At 41.7% G+C, this 21,136-nt stretch overlaps 1 protein-coding gene across 1 annotated transcript; it reads right to left on the reverse strand.

Moving 5' to 3' along the window:
- Positions 1-12,280: 12,280 nt before the first annotated feature.
- Positions 12,281-19,506, reverse strand: LOC112239742 (dynein beta chain, ciliary). The gene is made up of 4 exons (XM_042317164.1): positions 19,331-19,506; positions 18,843-18,963; positions 18,578-18,634; positions 12,281-12,493 (listed from the first exon to the last, which is right to left on the reverse strand). Exons 1-4 carry the CDS (start codon positions 19,504-19,506, stop codon positions 12,281-12,283), a joined length of 567 nt encoding a protein of 188 aa, XP_042173098.1.
- Positions 19,507-21,136: the final 1,630 nt, after the last annotated feature.

Here is a 21,136-nt window from a genome sequence, read left to right on the forward strand (position 1 = left end):
TTCCAGACACAGATTTAGATGAAGGTAGGCTAATGGAGCCTGTATTTATTCCACAGATTTAGATGAAGGTAGACTAATGGAGCCTGTATTTATTCCAGACACAGATTTATATGAAGGTAGACTAATGCAGCCTGTATTTATTCCACAGATTTAGAGAAGGTAGACTAATGCAGTCTGTATTTATTCCAGACACATATGTAGATGAAGGTAGACTAATGCAGTCTGTATTTATTCCAGACACAGATTTAGATGAAGGTAGACTAATGCAGCCTGTATTTATTCCAGACACAGATTTATATGAAGGTAGACTAATGCAGTCTGTATTTATTCCAGACACAGATTTGGATGAAGGTAGACTAATGCAGCCTGTATTTATTCCACAGATTTAGATGAAGGTAGACTAATGCAGTCTGTATTTATTCCAGACACAGATTTAGATGAAGGTAGACTAATGGAGCCTGTATTTATTCCAGACACAGATTTAGATGAAGGTAGACTAATGGAGCCTGTATTTATTCCAGACACAGATTTAGATGAAGGTAGGCTAATGGAGCCTGTATTTATTCCAGACACAGATTTAGATGAAGGTAGGCTAATGGAGCCTGTATTTATTCCACAGATTTAGATGAAGGTAGACTAATGGAGCCTGTATTTATTCCAGACACAGATTTATATGAAGGTAGACTAATGCAGTCTGTATTTATTCCAGACACAGATTTAGATGAAGGTAGACTAATGCAGTCTGTATTTATTCCAGACACAGATTTAGATGAAGGTAGACTAATGCAGCCTGTATTTATTCCAGACACAGATTTATATGAAGGTAGACTAATGCAGTCTGTATTTATTCCAGACACAGATTTGGATGAAGGTAGACTAATGGAGCCTGTATTTATTCCAGACACAGATTTAGATGAAGGTAGACTAATGGAGCCTGTATTTATTCCAGACACAGATTTAGATGAAGGTAGACTAATGGAGCCTGTATTTATTCCAGACACAGATTTAGATGAAGGTAGGCTAATGGAGCCTGTATTTATTCCACAGATTTAGATGAAGGTAGACTAATGGAGCCTGTATTTATTCCAGACACAGATTTAGATGAAGGTAGACTAATGCAGCCTGTATTTATTCCACAGATTTAGATGAAGGTAGACTAATGGAGCCTGTATTTATTCCAGACACAGATTTATATGAAGGTAGACTAATGCAGTCTGTATTTATTCCAGACACAGATTTAGATGAAGGTAGACTAATGCAGCCTGTATTTATTCCAGACACAGATTTATATGAAGGTAGACTAATGCAGCCTGTATTTATTCCAGACACAGATTTAGATGAAGGTAGACTAATGCAGCCTGTATTTATTCCACAGATTTAGATGAAGGTAGACTAATGCAGTCTGTATTTATTCCAGACACAGATTTAGATGAAGGTAGACTAATGCAGTCTGTATTTATTCCAGACACAGATTTAGATGAAGGTAGACTAATGGAGCCTGTATTTATTCCAGACACAGATTTAGATGAAGGTAGGCTAATGGAGCCTGTATTTATTCCACAGATTTAGATGAAGGTAGACTAATGGAGCCTGTATTTATTCCAGACACAGATTTATATGAAGGTAGACTAATGCAGTCTGTATTTATTCCAGACACAGATTTGGATGAAGGTAGACTAATGCAGCCTGTATTTATTCCACAGATTTAGATGAAGGTAGACTAATGCAGTCTGTATTTATTCCAGACACAGATTTAGATGAAGGTAGACTAATGGAGCCTGTATTTATTCCAGACACAGATTTAGATGAAGGTAGACTAATGCAGCCTGTATTTATTCCACAGATGTAGATGAAGGTAGACTAATGCAGCCTGTATTTATTCCAGACACATATTTAGATGAAGGTAGACTAATGGAGCCTGTATTTATTCCAGACACAGATTTAGATGAAGGTAGACTAATGGAGCCTGTATTTATTCCAGACACAGATTTAGATGAAGGTAGGCTAATGGAGCCTGTATTTATTCCACAGATTTAGATGAAGGTAGACTAATGGAGCCTGTATTTATTCCAGACACAGATTTATATGAAGGTAGACTAATGCAGTCTGTATTTATTCCAGACACAGATTTGGATGAAGGTAGACTAATGCAGCCTGTATTTATTCCACAGATTTAGATGAAGGTAGACTAATGCAGTCTGTATTTATTCCAGACACAGATTTAGATGAAGGTAGACTAATGCAGTCTGTATTTATTCCAGACACAGATTTAGATGAAGGTAGACTAATGGAGCCTGTATTTATTCCAGACACAGATTTAGATGAAGGTAGGCTAATGGAGCCTGTATTTATTCCACAGATTTAGATGAAGGTAGACTAATGGAGCCTGTATTTATTCCAGACACAGATTTATATGAAGGTAGACTAATGCAGTCTGTATTTATTCCAGACACAGATTTATATGAAGGTAGACTAATGCAGCCTGTATTTATTCCACAGATTTAGATCTTCATTTATTTTATTTTTTTTCAAATCAGGACTATCAGGACTACCTGGCCTGATGACTCCTTGCTGTCCCCAGTCCACCTGGCCGTGCTGCTGCTCCAGTTTCAACTGTTCTGCCTGCTTTTATGGAACCCTGACCTGTTCACAGTACGTGCTACCTGTCCCAGACCTGCTGTTTTCAACTCTCTAGAGTCAGCAGGAGCGGTAGAGATACTCTGAATGATCGGCTATGAAAACCAACTGACATTTACTCTTGAGGTGCTGACTTGTTGCACCCTCGACAACTACTGTGATTATTATTATTTGACCATGCTGGTCATTTATGAACATTTGAACATCTTGGCCATGTTCTGTTACAATCTCCACCCGGCACAGCCAGAAGAGGACTGGCCACCCCTCATAGCCTGGTTCTTCTCTAGGTTTCTTCCTAGGTTTTGGCCTTTCTAGGGAGTTTTTCCTAGCCACCGTGCTTGTACACCTGCATTGCTTGCTGTTCGGGGTTTTAGGCTGGGTTTCTGTACAGCTGATGTAAGAAGGGCTATATAAATAAATTTGATTAGATTTTTTATTTTATTTTCTAATGATCTGTCGCTCAGGAAACATGCCTGGGCGAGAATAAATAAAAAATAGCAATCAAGCATGGGTTTAGATCACGACATAACAGACGTCGTCAGCAATGGAATATTTATACGAACAGACAAAGCAGTAACCTTCTAAACAGTGCTAAGTAGACAGACAAACATATGGCCTCGGAAAAGTCTACAGACAATAACTAGATTGATAGCTAGAACAACAATGACTAGTCACGGATTATGATTCCCACACAATGTTTTGAGAAGGGGGGACTTGTGCCCCTCACTGTGTGAGTGATTAAGAGCCGCACGTGTTTCTGTCGGGGGAAATGAGTTCGGCATTTTCTAATCTAATTCAATCGTTGCACCAGCCTCAACCAATACCCCACCTGTTTCTTTAACGATAGACAAGCTAATAGTTGTTTAGAGCACACAGCGCTTCACACTGTTTGAGTGAAAGAGAGATGCGTCCTGGCTGACCAAGAATAATACAAAAAAAGACTTGTCATAATCGTATTCGCAAAATTCTCCATATCCGTTACGATACTCGTTTTTTTCCAAGTACTCGGCACACCCCTACTACTAACCACTTTTGGGGCTGACTACTGCTCTCAAATCATATCCTGATGTCAGCAGTAGATGAGAGTTATATTCATAACATTGCTAACTAAGTTAGCCAACAGACATTTAGAAAAAACAAGTTATATTAACTGGCTAGCTAGCCAGCTTTAGCAATGTTGGGTGGTCAATGTAACTTAGACCGGGAGCTAGCAAACAATGTAGCATTCGAAAAAATACTCCTACAGGCTCTGTAGCAAGTACTCCTGGTGCACTGTTATTAGCCATTTAAACTATTTGTTTTTACTCTGTCTTTACAATGCCCTCAATGGCGTCCATGCATTTAAAATGTGAGCTTGTCTGACGTGCGCTGCGATTGGTTGCCCCAAATTCTGGGGTGGGGCTTAACGAAGGGTCAATTAGTGTCAATTGGAAACTCATCCAAGATATGAGATTTGTGTTAAGACAATATATTTTGATCAATTACATAAATTTGTGTTTTTTAAATAGTAATACAAGTTCTTTCGATAAGCAAAACAAGTACAGTTAGTAAATGTTCAATTCATATGCAGTGGAATATTCCACACTTAAAAAATGATATAATTTCCATTCCTATCATACACTGTATATAAAGGATGTGGACACCGCTTCAAATGAGTGGATTCTGGTGGTAGGCTACACAAGCTCACAGAACGGGACCACCGAGTGCTGAAACACGCAGCACATAAAAATCGACTGTCCTCGGTTGCAACACTCACTACCGAGTTTCAAACTGCCTCTGCAAGCAATGTCAGCACAAGAACTGCTCGTCAGGAGCTTCATGAAATTGGTTTCCATGGCCAAGTAGCCGCATACAAGCCTAAGATCACCATGCGCAATGCCAAGCGTCAGCTTGCTGCCATTGGACTCTGGAGCAGTGGAAATGAGCAGTGAAAATGCATTCTCTGTATTGATGAATCACGCTTCACCATCTGGCGGATGAAACTGGGTTTGGCGGACACCAGGAGAAAGCTACCTGCCCAAATGCATAATGCCAAGTGTAAAGTTTGGTGGAGGATAATTCATGGTCTGGGGCTGTTTTTCATGGTTTGGGCTAGGCCTCTTAATTCCTGTGAAGGATAATCTTAACCCTATAGTATACAATGACATTGTAGACAATTCTATGCTTCCAACTTTGAGGCAACAGTTTGAAGAAGGCCCTTTCCTGTTTCAGCATGACAATTCCCCCGCGCACAAAGCGAGGTCCATACAGAAATGGTTTGTCGATATCTGTGTGGAAGAACTTGACTGTCATTATTATACTGTTGTGCCCCTCATTCACACTAACAACACATAATGTGTTTTTCTCTTCCTATTACTCCGGTCACAACCAATTATCTCCTCAGATTCTGCCCCCCCAAAAACGAATGTCCTTCATTATGTTAACCAAACACTAACCTGTATGTGCTTACACAGAGAATTCATTAGGGGGGCAATGAAGCATTGTTCTCTGTGTAATTACACGCAGGCCGACGTGACAGTTCGCCACGCGGCATAAGTGATCGCTGCAATTAGTGCTGAGGAAGGAAGTCATTTGCTAAACAATACAGGTACAAATGGTTGTGATCTCCATTTTTTGTCATTTGTTATTATAAATCATGTTTCTTATCTTTCCTCCTTCACCCTCACAGATCATCATCAGTCGTTCTGCACCTGAACAAGGCAGTTAACCCACTGTTCCTAGGCTGTCATTGAAAATAAGAATTTGTTCTTAACTGACTTGCCTAGTTAAATAAAAGTAAAATAAAAAAATAAAAAATCTTCTCAGAGAAGGCCTATACGCCAAACGGCACCCTATTCCCAATGTAGTGCACTACTTTTGACAAGGATCCGTAGGACTCTGGTCAAAAGTAGTGTACTCTGTGGGGAATAGTGCACCATTTGGCATTAAGAGAGTGTGAATGTTTGTTCATTTCAGATAAAAGTTGATCTGCAATTGCTATGATCCATTTTGACACCTGTTATGTCGTCTGAGAAAATGTGGCCTTCAAAGCAAATCTGGTGCCTGCTAGTGTAGCAAACATGAGTCGGTCGCGGATGCTCATTGTGATGGGTAACCCCGCCGGCGACTTCAAAATCAGTGTTGGCCCTAGGGTCAATAGGGTATTTCCTCTTGGTCTAATGGTCAAGATGTTGGTTTCTCCAGCATTAAGCCTGGGTTCATCCCTCAGGTTACACTAGCCCAGTTATCCAATTTGTTGTTAATTCAGTATCAGCTTTGATACTGTGGCACCTTGGATATATTGTGCCATGGCTTATGGCTTTTAGTAGCAGATAACGGCAACATTCAGTGTGTTGTGTTTCAGACAAACATTTTAGACTGATCCAATGAACCATTGATTTCTGTTCAATGTTGTATCAAGACTGCCCAAATGTACCTAATTGGTTCATTAATAACTTTTCAAGTTCATAACTGTGCACTCCTCAAACAATAGCATGGTGTTCTTTCACTGTAATAGCTACTGTAAATTGGACAGTGCAGTTAGATTAACAAGAATTTAAGCTTTCTGCCAATATCAGATATGTCTATGTCCGGTGAAATCTTCTTCTTACTTACAACCTCATGCTAATCGCATTAGCCTCAACCGTCCTGCAGGGGATCCACCGATCCTGTAGAGTTTTTTTTTAAAGTTCATATGCAGCTATGATAGCTTTCACTTGTAAGCTAGCTGATAGCAGATTTTATTAATGAAATTGAACATTTGATCCTATTTAGAAAATGTATTTCTGTTACAAAAGCAAGCATTTCATAATTCCCCCCAAAAAATCTCAATTAAAATGACCTAGAGCAGTGTCCCAGTTTGACAGTAACAGGATGTCCCAGTTTGACAGTAACAGGATGTCCCAGTTTCATAGTAACAGGGTGTCCCAGTTTGACAGTAACAGGATGTCCCAGTTTGACAGTAACAGGATGTCCCAGTTTGACAGTAACGGGATGTCCCAGTTTGACAGTAACGGGATGTCCCAGTTTGACAGTAGGCCATTGGCATACTGGGACACTGTCAAAATGTCAACATTCAAAATTAGGTGAGATTAGTAAGAAAACCATTTTCAGTAATTTTGATTCACAATTACATACAAATTATGTTGTAATGAGACACTGAATATCCTTTCTTAGTTGTTTATAACCTTCACATTATTTACCTCTGAATGCTATGTCATTTGACTTACTGTTATGCCTCTGGAGACGCAGGTCATTACACGGGGTGCCACGCCCACAATGATGACGTCGTACCCATTGAACCAATGGTTTATCATCACATACTTTTTCACTAACACACAGGCATCAACTGTAGGTTGTGTTATTGTGCACATTTAAAGATATCCATTACAAAGCTTAAGTCTCCCACTTTGCTACGTGTCCCAATACTCACCTTACATTAAATACCATGTTTTGGATTAAGAGCATCTGTATGTATCCTAAGATCTTATTTTATTTCAACACAAAATTAATTCCACACAGAAAATGATACATTTTAGGTGTTGCACTCAAATGAATCCTTTTCGATTACATTGCTTAGCTACCAAAACCCGATCATCCCAAATTGGTCCAGCTCAAGCTGTTCTGGAAACTTTGTTTTGAAACAGATGTATTTAGGTGGTAATCAATAGGTGAGACAGCAGTGTTAGTCGGAGATGGATGTTGCTGCGCTATACAGCCAAACACATTGACAGATGACTGCTAGTCCTGGGCCCTAATAGCACCTTGGTCAGGAGGAACAGTGGTGGGGTGAATACATACCTGCCTGCTTTAAGGTATATCTGATTGTGTAGAGCTGTAATCAAAATCAAATCAAATCAAATTTTATTTGTCACATACACATTGTTAGCAGATGTTAATGCGAGTGTAGCGAAATGCACATGAAGATATATGAATGAGTGATGGTACAGAGCAGCATAGGCAAGATGCAATAGATGGTATAGAGTACAGTATATACATATGAGATGAGTATGTAAACAAAGTGGCATAGTTTAAAGTGGCTAGTGATACATGTATTACATAAAGATGCATTAGATGATATAGAGTACAGTATATACGTATACATATGAGATAAATAATGTAGGGTATGTAAACATTATATTAAGTAGCATTGTTTAAAGTGGCTAGTGATATATTTAACATCAATTCCCATCAATTCCCATTATTAAAGTGGCTGGAGTTGAGTCAGTGTGTTGGCAGCAGCCACTCAATGTTAGTGGTGGCTGTTTAACAGTCTGATGTCCTTGAGATAGAAGCTGTTTTTCAGTCTCTCGGTCCCAGCTTTGATGCACCTGTACTGACCTTGCCTTCTGGATGATAGCGGGGTGAACAGGCAGTGGCTCGGGTGGTTGTTGTCCTTGATGATCTTTATGGCCTTCCTGTGACATCAGGTGGTGTAGGTGTCCTGGAGGGCAGGTAGTTTGTCCCCGGTGATGCGTTGTGCAGACCTCACTACCCTCTGGAGAGCCTTACGGTTGTGGGCGGAGCAGTTGCCGTAACAGGCGGTGATACAGCCCGACAGGATGCTCTCGATTGTGCATCTGTAGAAGTTTGTGAGTGCTTTTGGTGACAAGCCGAATTTCTTCAGCCTCCTGAGGATGAAGAGGCGCTGCTGCGCCTTCTTCACGATGCTGTCTGTGTGAGTGGACCAATTCAGTTTGTCTGTGATGTGTACGCCGAGGAACTTAAAACTTACTACCCTCTCCACTACTGTTCCATCGATGTGGATAGGGGGGTGTTCCCTCTGCTGTTTCCTGAAGTCCACAATCATCTCCTTAGTTTTGTTGACGTTGAGTGTGAGGTTATTTTCTTGACACCACACTCCGAGGGCCCTCACCTCCTCCCTGTAGGCCGTCTCGTCGTTGTTGGTAATCAAGCCTACCACTGTTGTGTCGTCTGCAAACTTGATGATTGAGTTGGAGGCGTGCGTGGCCACGCAGTCGTGGGTGAACAGGGAGTACAGGAGAGGGCTCAGAACGCACCCTTGTGGGGCCCCAGTGTTGAGGATCAGCGGGGTGGAGATGTTGTTACCTACCCTCACCACCTGGGGGCGGCCCGTCAGGAAGTCCAGTACCCAGTTGCACAGGGCGGGGTCGAGACCCAGGGTCTCGAGCTTGATGACGAGTTTGGAGGGTACTATGGTGTTAAATGCTGAGCTGTAGTCGATGAACAGCATTCTCACATAGGTATTCCTCTTGTCCAGATGGGTTGGGCAGTGTGCAGTGTGGTTGAGATTGCATCGTCTGTGGATCTATTTGGGCGGTAAGCAAATTGGAGTGGGTCTAGGGTGTCAGGTAGGGTGTAGGTGATATGGTCCTTGACTAGTCTCTCAAAGCACTTCATGATGACGGAAGTGAGTGTTACGGGACGGTAGTCGTTTAGCTCAGTTACCTTAGCTTTCTTGGGAACAGGAACAATGGTGGCCCTCTTGAAGCATGTGGAAACAGCAGACTGGGATAGGGATTGATTGAAAATGTCCGTAAATTAGAGCCGGTTGACATTTATTGTCATGAGTCTTGTCCTGGAGGCAGAACTGAGCGAGTTCCCCTTAGATAGGTCAGCTGCAAAGTCAGAATTGTCTATTTTAAAAAATCATGAAAGCAAAAATGAGCTTTTTGGTCTCAATTTAAGTTTCGGTTAGCAGTGTTGTTAAAACCCTTTCCTGCAGTCAAATGACCAAATCACCCTCTAGTGGTCTTATGGGTGGAATGTTATTCATATTTTTCATAATTAGGAAAATAACACTTTTTTTTTTAAAATCCAGTGTTTTTATGTCAAATGGTTTTGTTATATTTCAGCCTTCCGTGATGTATATAAAGTGTAATATTGGGATGCAAACTCAAAATGTAAGACATTTCAACTCTATAATTGACATGGTACAGGTGTCTTTTTTATTTAAAGCCCATACAGTATGTGAGGTGTATACTTTTGTTTCAAAGTAGATTTGTTGAAGACAAGAAACACTGTGTGACCCTGATTTAGCCCACTGCAGTAACATATTAAATCTAACCCTAACCTTAAATCAATGTTAAATCACACAGCTAACTGTATGGTGGCATTCAAACTGAGATTAATCAATACATGCAAAACAGCTATTTTGATTACCTAGCATTACCTAGCTAACGTTAGCTTGCTTGTCCAGTAGTCTCTGTAGCTAGCTAACACCTGTCAGCTGAAAGCTAGCTAGCTAAGGAAAAGGAAAACAAAGGTAGCTAGCTATTAGACCTTCCTAGTCAGTTACTGGAGTCTAGGCATTCCTACTCAGTACCTGGAGTCTAGCATTCCTAGTCAGTACCTGGAGTCCAGCATTCCTAGTCAGTACCTGGAGTCCAGCATTCCTAGTCAGTACCTGGAGTCTAGCATTCCTAGTCAGTACCTGGAGTCTAGCATTCCTAGTCAGTACCTGAAGTCTAGCATTCTTACTCAGTACCTGGAGTCTAGCATTCCTACTCAGTACCTGGAGTCTAGCATTCCTACTCAGTACCTGGAGTCTAGCATTCCTACTCAGTACCTGGAGTTTAGCATTCCTAGTCAGTACCTGGAGTCTAGCATTCTTACTCAGTACCTGGAGTCTAGCATTCCTACTCAGTACCTGGAGTCCAGCATTCCTAGTCAGTACCTGGAGTCTAGCATTCCTAGTCAGTACCTGGAGTCCAGCATTCCTAGTCAGTACCTGGAGTCTAGCATTCTTACTCAGTACCTGGAGACTACAATTCCTACTCAGTACCTGGAGTCTAGGCATTCCTAGTCAATACCTGGAGTCTAGGCATTCCTAGTCAGTACCTGGACTCTAGGCATTCCTAGTCAGTACTTGGAGTCTAAGTTGGAATATACCAGTGGAGTTGAGCTAGTCCTGGTCAGTACCTGTAGTCCAGGGTTGATGGTGAAGCTCCCAGAAGTAGGTTTCATACAGGCAACATACTGACAGTGGTGGATCTCATTTAGGGTTATCTTCTGCCTGTCATACCTGCAGTAGGAAAGAGTGGGGCAACAGCTTGATTATACAAAACTAACACAACACAAATCACACTTCTGATAAAATGGAAGTGCAACATTTCATTCTGATCTTAAAATCAAAGAGGGTATAAGAGGCATTACAGTGTGCAGGGCTTCTCGCCTGTGTTATCAGAGGGAGGGATGGAGACGGGAGAATTAGAGAGAGCATACTATACCTAAACACCCTGGTCACATCAGACATCACAGTTACCTAAACACCCTGGTCACATCAAATATCACAGTTACCTAAACACCCTGGTCACATCAGACATCACAGTTACCTAAACACCCTGGTAACATCAAATATCACAGTTACCAAAACGCCCTGGTCACATCAGATATCACAGTTACCTAAACACCCTGGTCACATCAGATATCACAGTTACCTAAACACCCTGGTCACATCAAATATCACAGTTACCAAAACGCCCTGGTCACATCAGATATCACAGTTACCTAAACACCCTGGTCACATCAGATATCACAGTTACCTAAACACCCTGGTCACATCAGATATCACAGTTACCTAAACACCCTGGTCACATCAGATATCACAGTTACCTAAACACCCTGGTCACATCAGATATCACAGTTACCTAAACGCCCTGGTCACATCAGATATCACAGTTACCTAAACACCCTGGTCACATCAGATATCACAGTTACCTAAACACCCTGGTAACATCAGACATCACAGTTACCAAAACACCCTGGTAACATCAGACATCAGAGTTACTAAAACTCCATGGTAACATCAGATTTCACAGTTACCAAAACACCCTGGTAACATCAGTTACCAGAACTCCCTAGTCACATCAGACATCAAAGTTACCAAAACACCCCAAGTTGCTGATAAACTATATTTTGATGAGTACTGTTAGATCACCAACAACCAAAGTGTTTCCTGTTGGCCCTTTCAGAAGATGAACAAGTGGAATTGTTAAATGATCAAACTAGTACTGGACTATACCCCTCAAACTCAACTCTGGACCTCGAAGCCAATTCCACTGCAGTATTTCATTGTTCCTCTCTCATCAGGGACTGATTTAGACCTGGGACACCAGGTGAGTGCAATTAATTATCAGGTAGAACAGAAAACCCGCAGGCTCTGGATCTCGTAGGGTAAGCGGTGAATACCCCTGGCCTAAATGGCAGTTTTCCCCAACCCTGGTCCTCAGGTACCCCCAACAGTACATGTTTTTATTGTAATTCTGGACAAGCACCCCTGATTCAACTTGTCAACTAATCATTAAGCCCTCAATGAGTTGAATGAGGTGCGTTTGTCAAGGACTACAACAAAACTGTGTAGTGTTGGAGTTACTGGATGACCAGGGTTGGGAAACACTGCTGGACGGTACAGATAACTTTTCTTTGTCACCTCACCATCTCTACTCGTTCTCCTCGTAACACCAGCAGATGGTGCTGCTGTTCTGTTCTGATTGGAGATCTGGATCTTACAACTGCATATCTTAGACGTGAAGCATTTTTTCATCACAGCCTGATGCCTTAAAGCACAGATTCAACACTGGAAGAACTTGACCAGAACTGAGTGAGATGGAGGACATCCGTCAATGGCCTATGCTCCTAATAGGAGCCAAGGGCTTAAGTCAAAAAAGAACCCAATGTTGTGTCACTCACTCTGCAGCATGAGGGAGGTGCAGTAGTAGTTGAGGGGTACTTCAGTGGTCATGTCGATATTTGTCAGGTGGTCTACCTGATTCCTGACCAGAGAAGTATTCTCCACGCCTGCATTCCCCACCAGCATCAGGGGTTGGCCCCTCTCCAGCAACAGATCCATAAAGTACCTCAGATGCGCCGTCTCAGCCGCGTGCACCAGAGCAGCCTACAGTACAGCAGCCGTAGAAAACAACTGAGAAAAGAGTGAAGTGTGAACACAGAAATGGTTACAGCACAGTTATATCACTCACTTTGAAAGCCATGTATTGACCGACACCAAGTCAGTGAGTTGTTCATAATTGATAATGTCTTATGTCTCCCGTGTACACCGCCACTGTTCGGGGATAATAGCGTCGTTAGGTGGGAACAAAAACCTGCTAATTACAGCTCAGCCAGAGGCGGCAGGCAGCAGGCAGGCAGCTGTGGGCAGGAGGACTGGGAGGAGGCAATAGAGCGTGGGTTGAGAGTCTAGAGTCTGTGCTTTTACACCCACACCCTCTGCTATGCGGTGTGCTAGATGGTAATCAGACACAGTGGCAGGGCTTTGTTCCGTCCTAGCTAGGGACCCCCACTATGACCTCATGATGTGTGGCTTTACCCTCTCATGCTCGCTGATGCGTTCAGACATTTTTAATACGGCTGCATTGTTCATTTCTTGTCATTGTTTTTCAAAGAATGGTGTCTTTCTCACTGAAACGTGTATTCCAATGTTCTTTGAAAAGTTGCAACAGGAAGGTAAAGCTGCAACAGGAAGGTAAAGCTGCAACAGGAAGGTAAAGCTGCAACAGGAAGGTAAAGCTGCAACAGGAAGGTAAAAGTTGCAACAGGAAGGTAAAGCTGCAACAGGAAGGTAAAAGCTGCAACAGGAAGGTAAAGCTGCAACAGGAAGGTAAAAGTTGCAACAGGAAGGTAAAGCTGCAACAGGAAGGTAAAGCTGCAACAGGAAGGTAAAGCTGCAACAGGAAGGTAAAGCTGCAACAGGAAGGTAAAGCTGCAACAGGAAGGTAAAAGTTGCAACAGGAAGGTAAAGCTGCAACAGGAAGGTAAAGCTGCAACAGGAAGGTAAAGTTGCAACAGGAAGGTAAAGCTGCAACAGGAAGGTAAAGTTGAAACAGGAAGGTAAAGCTGCAACAGGAAGGTAAAGTTGCAACAGGAAGGTAAAGCTGCAACAGGAAGGTAAAAGTTGCAACAGGAAGGTAAAGCTGCAACAGGAAGGTAAAGCTGCAACAGGAAGGTAAAGTTGCAACAGGAAGGTAAAGTTGCAACAGGAAGGTAAAGTTGCAACAGGAAGGTAAAGATGCAACAGGAAGGTAAAGTTGCAACAGGAAGGTAAAGATGCAACAGGAAGGTAAAGATGCAACAGGAAGGTAAAGTTGCAACAGGAAGGTAAAGCTGCAACAGGAAGGTAAAGATGCAACAGGAAGGTAAAGCTGCAACAGGAAGGTAAAGATGCAACAGGAAGGTAAAGATGCAACAGGAAGGTAAAGCTGCAACAGGAAGGTAAAGCTGCAACAGGATGGTAAAGTTGCAACAGGATGGTAAAGCTGCAACAGGAAGGTAAAGCTGCAACAGGAAGGTAAAGCTGCAACAGAAAGATATTATTCCCATGTAGGCTACAATAAAAACATCAACTGTAACCGGGAGGTTTTCCAGAACTCTGGCTGTGCTGCTAGTTAATTACATGATACAGAGAGACAACAGAGAAACAATAGAGAGGCTACAGAGAGACAATAGAGAGACAATAGAGAGACAACAGAGAGACAACAGAGAGGCTACAGAGAGACAACAGAGATACAATAGAGAGACAACAGAGAGACAACAGAGAGACAACAGAGAGGCTACAGAGAGACAACAGAGAGGCTCCAGATAATGTACAGAGACAACAGAGAGAGACTACAGAGAGAGACTACAGAGAGACAACGGAGAGAGTCTACAAACAATGGAGAGAGTCTACAGAGAGACAACAGAGACAACAGAGAGACAACAGAGAGACAACAGAGAGACAATAGAGAGACAACAGAGAGACAATAGAGAGATAACAGAGAGACAATAGAGAGACAACAGAGAGACAATAGAGAGACAACAGAGAGGCTCCAGATAATGTACAGAGACAACAGAGAGAGACTACAGAGAGAGACTACAGAGAGACAACGGAGAGAGTCTACAGACAACGGAGAGAGTCTACAGAGAGACAACAGAGAGACAACAGTAGCCTCTCATGAAAACAGAGAGGCAACAGAGAGGCAACAGAGAGAGACTACAGAGAGAGACTACAGAGAGAGACTGCAGAGAATCTACAGAGGCTACAGAGAGACAACAGAGAGAGACTACAGAGAAAGACTAGTGGATTGGTGTGTTGTAATAGTGGATTGGTGTGTTGTAGTAGTGGATTGGTGTGTTGTAATAGTGGATTGGTGTGTTGTAATAGTGGATTGGTGTGTTGCAGTAGTGGATTGGTGTGTTGTAATAGTGGATTGGTGTGTTGTAATAGTGGATTGGAGTGTTATAGTGGTGGATTGGTGTGTTGTAATAGTGGATTGGTGTGTTGTAATAGTGGATTGGTGTGTTGTAATAGTGGATTGGAGTGTTGTAATAGTGGATTGGAGTGTTGTAATAGTGGATTGGAGTGTTATAGTGGTGGAATGGTGTGTTGTAATAGTGGATTGGTGTGTTGTAGTAGCGGATAAGTATGTTGTAGTGGTGGATTGGAGTGTTGTAGTGGTGGATTTGTGTGTTGTAGTGGTGGATTGGTGTGTTGTAGTGGTGGATTGGAGTGTTGTAATAGTGGATTGTGTGTTGTAGTGGTGGATTGGTGTGTTGTAATAGTGGATTGGAGTGTTATAGTGGTGGATTGGAGTGTTTTAGTAGTGGATAGGTATGTTGTAGTGGTGGATTGGAGTGTTGTAGTGGTGGATTGGTGTGTTGTAGTGGTGGATTGGAGTGTTGTAGTGGTGGATTGGAGTATTGTAATAGTGGATTGGAGTGTTATAGTGGTGGATTGGAGTGTTGTAATAGTGGATTGGAGTGTTGTAATAGTGGATTGGAGTGTTGTAATAGTGGATTGGAGTGTTGTAATAGTGGATTGGTGTGTTGCAGTGGTGGATTGGTGTGTTGTATTAGTGGATTGGAGTGTTATAGTGGTGGATTGGAGTGTTTTAGTAGCAGATAGGTATGTTGTAGTGGTGGATTGGAGTGTTGTAGTGGTGGATTGGAGTGTTGTCGTGTTGGATTGGTGTTTTGTAATAGTGGATTGGTGTTTTGTAATAGTGGATTGGTGTTTTGTAATAGTGGATTGGTGTGTTGTAATAGTGGATTGGTGTGTTGTAGTGTTGGATTAGTGTTTTGTAATAGTGGATTGGTGTTTTGTAATAGTGGATTGGTGTGTTGTAATAGTGGATTGGTGTGTTGTAATAGTGGACTGGTGTGTTGTAATAGTGGATTGGTGTGTTGTAATAGTGGATTGGTGTGTTGTAATAGTGGATTGGTGTTTTGTAATAGTGGATTGTTGTAATAGTGATTGGTGTTTGTAATAGTGGATTGGTGTGTTGTAATAGTGGATTGGTGTGTTGTAATAGTGGATTGGTGTGTTGTAATAGTGGATTGGTGTGTTGTAATAGTGGATTGGTGTGTTGTAATAGTGGATTGTTGTAATAGTGGATTGTTGTAATAGTGGATTGGTGTGTTGCAGTGGTGAATTGGTGTGTTGTAATAGTGGATTGGTGTGTTGTAGTGGTGGATTGGAGTGTTTTAGTATTGGAGTGTGTGTAGTAGCGGATAAGTTGGATAGGTATGTTGTAGTGGTGGATTGGAGTGTTGTAGTGGTGGATTGGAGTGTTGTAGTGGTGGATTGGAGTGTTGTAGTGGTGGATTGGTGTGTTGTAGTGGATTGGAGTGTTGTAGTGGTGGATTGGAGTGTTGTAGTGGTGGATTGGAGTGTTGTAGTGGTGGATTGGAGTGTTGTAGTGGTGGATTGGAGTGTTGTAGTGGTGGAGTGGTGTGTTGTAGTGGTGGGTTGGAGTGTTGTAGTGGTGGATTGGTGTTGTAGTGGTGGATTGGAGTGTTGTAGTGGTGGATTGGAGTGTTGTAATAGTGGATTGGAGTGTTGCAGTGGTGAATTGGTGTGTTGTAGTAGCAGATAGGTATGTTGTAGTGGTGGATTGGAGTGTTGTAATAGTGGATTGGAGTGTTGAAATAGTGGATTGGTGTGTTGCAGTGGTGAATTGGTGTGTTGTAATAGTGGATTGGAGTGTTGTAGTGGTGGATTGGAGTGTTTTAGTAGCAGATAGGTATGTTGTAGTGGTGGATTGGAGTGTTGTAGGGGTGGATTGGTGTGTTGTAGTGGTGGATTGGAGTGTTGTAGTGGTGGATTGGAGTGTTGTAGTGGTGGATTGGTGTGTTGTAGTGGTGGATTGGAGTGTTGTAGTGGTGGATTGGAGTGTTGTAGTGGTGGATTGGAGTGTTGTAGTGGTGGAGTGGTGTGTTGTAGTGGTGGGTTGGAGTGTTGTAGTGGTGGATTGGTGTGTTGTAGTGGTGGATTGGAGTGTTGTAGTGGTGGACTGGAGTGATGTAGTGGTGAATTGGTGTGTTGTAGTAGCAGATAGGTATGTTGTAGTGGTGGATTGGAGTGTTGTAATAGTGGATTGGAGTGTTGTAATAGTGGATTGGTGTGTTGTAATAGTGGATTGGTGTGTTGTAATAGTGTATTGGTGTGTTGTAATAGTGGATTGGTGTTTTGTAATAGTGGGTTGGTGTGTTGTAATAGTGGATTGGTGTGTTGTAGTGTTGGATTGGTGTTTTGTAATAGTGGATTGGTGTTTTGTAATAGTGGGTTGGTGTGTTGTAATAGTGGATTGGTGTGTTGTAGTGTTGGATTGGTGTTTTGTAATAGTGGATTGGTGTTTTGTAATAGTGGATTGGTGTGTTGTAATAGTGGATTGGTGTGTTGTAATAGTGGATTGGTGTGTTGTAATAGTGGATTGGTGTGTTGTAATAGTGGACTGGTGTGTTGTAATAGTGGATTGGTGTGTTGTAATAGTGGATTGGTGTGTTGTAATAGTGGATTGGTGTTTTGTAATAGTGGATTGGTGTTTTGTAATAGTGGATTGGTGTGTTGTAATAGTGGATTGGTGTGTTGTAATAGTGGAGTGGTGTGTTGTAATAGTGGAGTGGTGTGTTGTAATAGTGGATTGGTGTGTTGTAATAGTGGATTGGTGTGTTGTAATAGTGGATTGGTGTGTTGTAGTAGTGGACTGGTGTGTTGTAATAGTGGATTGGATTGATGTAGTGGGGGATTGGTGCATGAGCCTTGGCTTGTGAAAGATGTAACGGCTTACAGGAGCAGGAGCATATCTCCTGTTTCTGTAGTGAGGCAGCTTGATGTACCAGGTCACTTCCTGGACAGGACACTAGTCTATCTCCTGTTTCTGTAGTGAGGCAGCTTGATGTACCAGGTCACTTCCTGGATAGGACACTAAATCTATCTCCTGTTTCTGTAGTGAGGCAGCTTGATGTACCAGTTCACTTCCTGGATAGGACACAAGTCTATCTCCTGTTTCTGTAGTGAGGCAGCTTGATGTGAGGCAGCTTGATGTACCAGTTCACTTCCTGGACAGGACACAAGTCTATCTCCTGTTTCTGTAGTGAGGCAGCTTGATGTGAGGCAGCTTGAAGTACCAGTTCATTTCCTGGACAGGACACAAGTCTATCTCCTGTTTCTGTAGTGAGGCAGCTTGATGTACCAGTACACTTCCTGGACTCTACCTGAAGAGAGAATAATACGGTGAGAGAATGGTAGCTCCATCCTGCCTGCATAGCCTGGGTTCATGGTGATGAAGATCCCTATTATCAGTTGTGTCTGATGATAAGTTATATATAACATGGTATTCCGGTTGTGATCTGAATCAGAAAACAGTATTGCCATGCAACAGATGTTGCTTGGAATTTCTCTTGGTGTTGTACACAGAAGGTTAAGAAACATTAACATCAACAATCAATCCAGATTTGTAGTGTTGTGTGCAAATCAAAGAACCAGGGTCATGTTCATTAGGGTAAACCGTATCAAAATGTTTTGCAACAGAAAAAGTACAACGTTTGGCTTGTACCTCCCCATTTGAAAACATATTCTCCCTGTTGAACATAACCCTGTGTTAACATGATAAAAATAGTCCCCACCACTTCCTATTGTTGCGGATGGCAGTCTGAATGGTTTTGACCTGCACAGCTATCACTGACAGGCCCTCCACAAAGATACAGTTGAATTCATCAAGTAGGCCCTCCAGTCTAGGCCCTTAAAGATGTTCCCTATAGGCTGGACATGACAGAGGATGACATTACAAACACCGCCTGGGTGCTATACAACATGCACAAGGAACTATTCAAGTGCAGAGGGAGAACTACTGAACATCAATGATTATGAAAACACAATATTGTGGAGGTGGTGACTGGTGATATTCCAACTGAAAAACAAGTCAAGACAAGAAAACAAAATATAGGAACAAATGTGGCCTTGTTCTAACCTTGAGGTCCATCTGTTCAGAGCAGTTGAAGACGTACACCATGATGCCCAGGGCCCCTCCCAGGTCCTTGGTGGTCCCACTCTTAGTCAGGTGGAGAGACTGGGTCAGAGTGATGTAGCACCTACACATGACCACAACAACAACAACAACATCACACACTGAGAACAACAAAGTGATCATTAATCACAGCTCTCTATTCCTGACTACTGAATAATTATATTCTTTAGGACACAAAATAAAAGTACAATGAGATAATATTTGGTATTCTAATCAGCATTGATAGCAACACAGTTGTAAACATGAAATAAACCTAATGACAAGATGAACAAAATAAACTGAGGGATGACAGTACAGATTTAGGGGGAGAGTTATGGACCAGTCTGTGAGGGGACTGATGACTTGACTGGGTTAGATTTAGGGTTGAGGATTAGGGCTGTGGTTGAGGCTAGGGTTGAACTGGACATGAACATAGGGTTAGGTTGAGGTACTGACCGGCCAATGAGGGGGTGATGACCAGACGAGGGGTGTTCTCCAGATATTGGTAGGAGTAGAAGAACTGAACATCACAGATGTTAGCCAGGCACTGTCTCTGCTGCTCGTCCCAGCGATGCCTCAGCTGAGACAGCCAGTAGAAAGCCTGCCCGTTGGTCACCTGTAAAAACATATTCCATTTGATTTGGAACGGAAAAGCCAGACAAAATGAAACAGGCCTATTTATATAATGATTATGAGTTCGGAGGGCAGAAATGATTCAATATTAAAGCATTAGACCACTCACTAAAGGCTTCAGTCATACAGAAGTTATACTTAAATACAAACTGGCTCTCTAGATTAGTAAGAATGTCTCACCCCATGTTCAAGAATGGCCTTTTTCCCTTTATTCAGATTACAACCGCTCACTTTCAGTTATTTGAAAATGAAACAATCTCCAGAATATCGGTGTTTTAAAAACAAGAAATAGAGAGTTGGTTGCAATTTCACTTTAATCCACCAGAAAAGACAGAACATATATTACAAAAAATATTATGGTTAAACTCAAATATACTAATTGATTTTAAATACAATATTTTTGGACAACATTTTTTTTTTAATGGTATAATCTTTGTAAATTATATCATAAATAGGACTGGTGGATTTATGTCACACATGCAGCTAAAATATATGGAAATGTCTACTTTATTCAAAATTACATCTAATTGCAGCATTACCACAAAAATGGAAGAGGTAAGCGGAAGGGGGAGAAAGTAAGGAACTTGTCTGTTTGGCCCTGCATTGGCCCTGTTTGGCCCTGCATTAAAGACCAACATTGGCTAAAGAAAATTGTGATGAATAAAAACGTATACCCATTTCATTTAAGGACCAAACAATGTACAGCTGTGCCATATAGACTGCAAAATAGTTGGGAGGAGATTTTTGATGTACTAATTCAATGGCACATGGTTTATGAACTGATACACAAAACAAAGCTGGTGTAACGGCATTCCTCCTCCTCTTCTGAAGAGGAGTAGCGAGAAGGATCGGAGGACCAATGCGCAGCGTGGTAAGTGTCCATAATGTTTATTCAAAGACATAAACTGAACACTACAAAACAATAAACGTGAACGAAACCGAAACAATACCGTGTGGCAACAAACACTCACACGGAAACAAACACCCACAACTCAAAAGTGAAACCCAGGCTACCTAAGTATGATTCTTTATCAGAGACAACTAACGACACCTGCCTCTGATTGAGAACCATACTAGGCTGAACTCAAAACCCCAACATAGAAAAACACACAGACTGCCCACCCCAACTCACACCCTGACCATACTAAATAAAGACAAAACAAAGGAAATAAAAGGTCAGAACGTGACAGCTGGATTCAAATCTTTGAGTTTTTCAATGTAAATTACTATACAAAATTCTTGGAAACAATAGAATGATATATATATATGTATATATATATGTACATATATATGTATATTCTAATACAACCATCTCAGCTCTGCAAGTTTGCTGTGAAGAGACAGAATCATTAGATCATTTATTTTGATACTGTCCATATGTAGCTTGTTTTTGGTAGAAGGTTCAGGAATGGCTGAAGAATTGCTGGTAGAAGGTTCAGGAATGGCTGAAGAATTGCAACATTTACCTGGAGATAACTCTGCAAATAGCACTGATGGGTGATTTGAAAAGTCACAGTCAATTGATCAATAATATAATAACACCCCTTAGCAAAACAAAAAAAAAGTACAATCTGTAGAAACTATGAGAATAGAAAGGTTCAGAGCTTTTGAAAAACAGCACATTG

This window comes from Oncorhynchus tshawytscha, unplaced genomic scaffold (assembly GCF_018296145.1).
Source record: "Oncorhynchus tshawytscha isolate Ot180627B unplaced genomic scaffold, Otsh_v2.0 Un_contig_107_pilon_pilon, whole genome shotgun sequence".
Classification (NCBI taxonomy): Eukaryota; Metazoa; Chordata; class Actinopteri; order Salmoniformes; family Salmonidae; genus Oncorhynchus; species Oncorhynchus tshawytscha.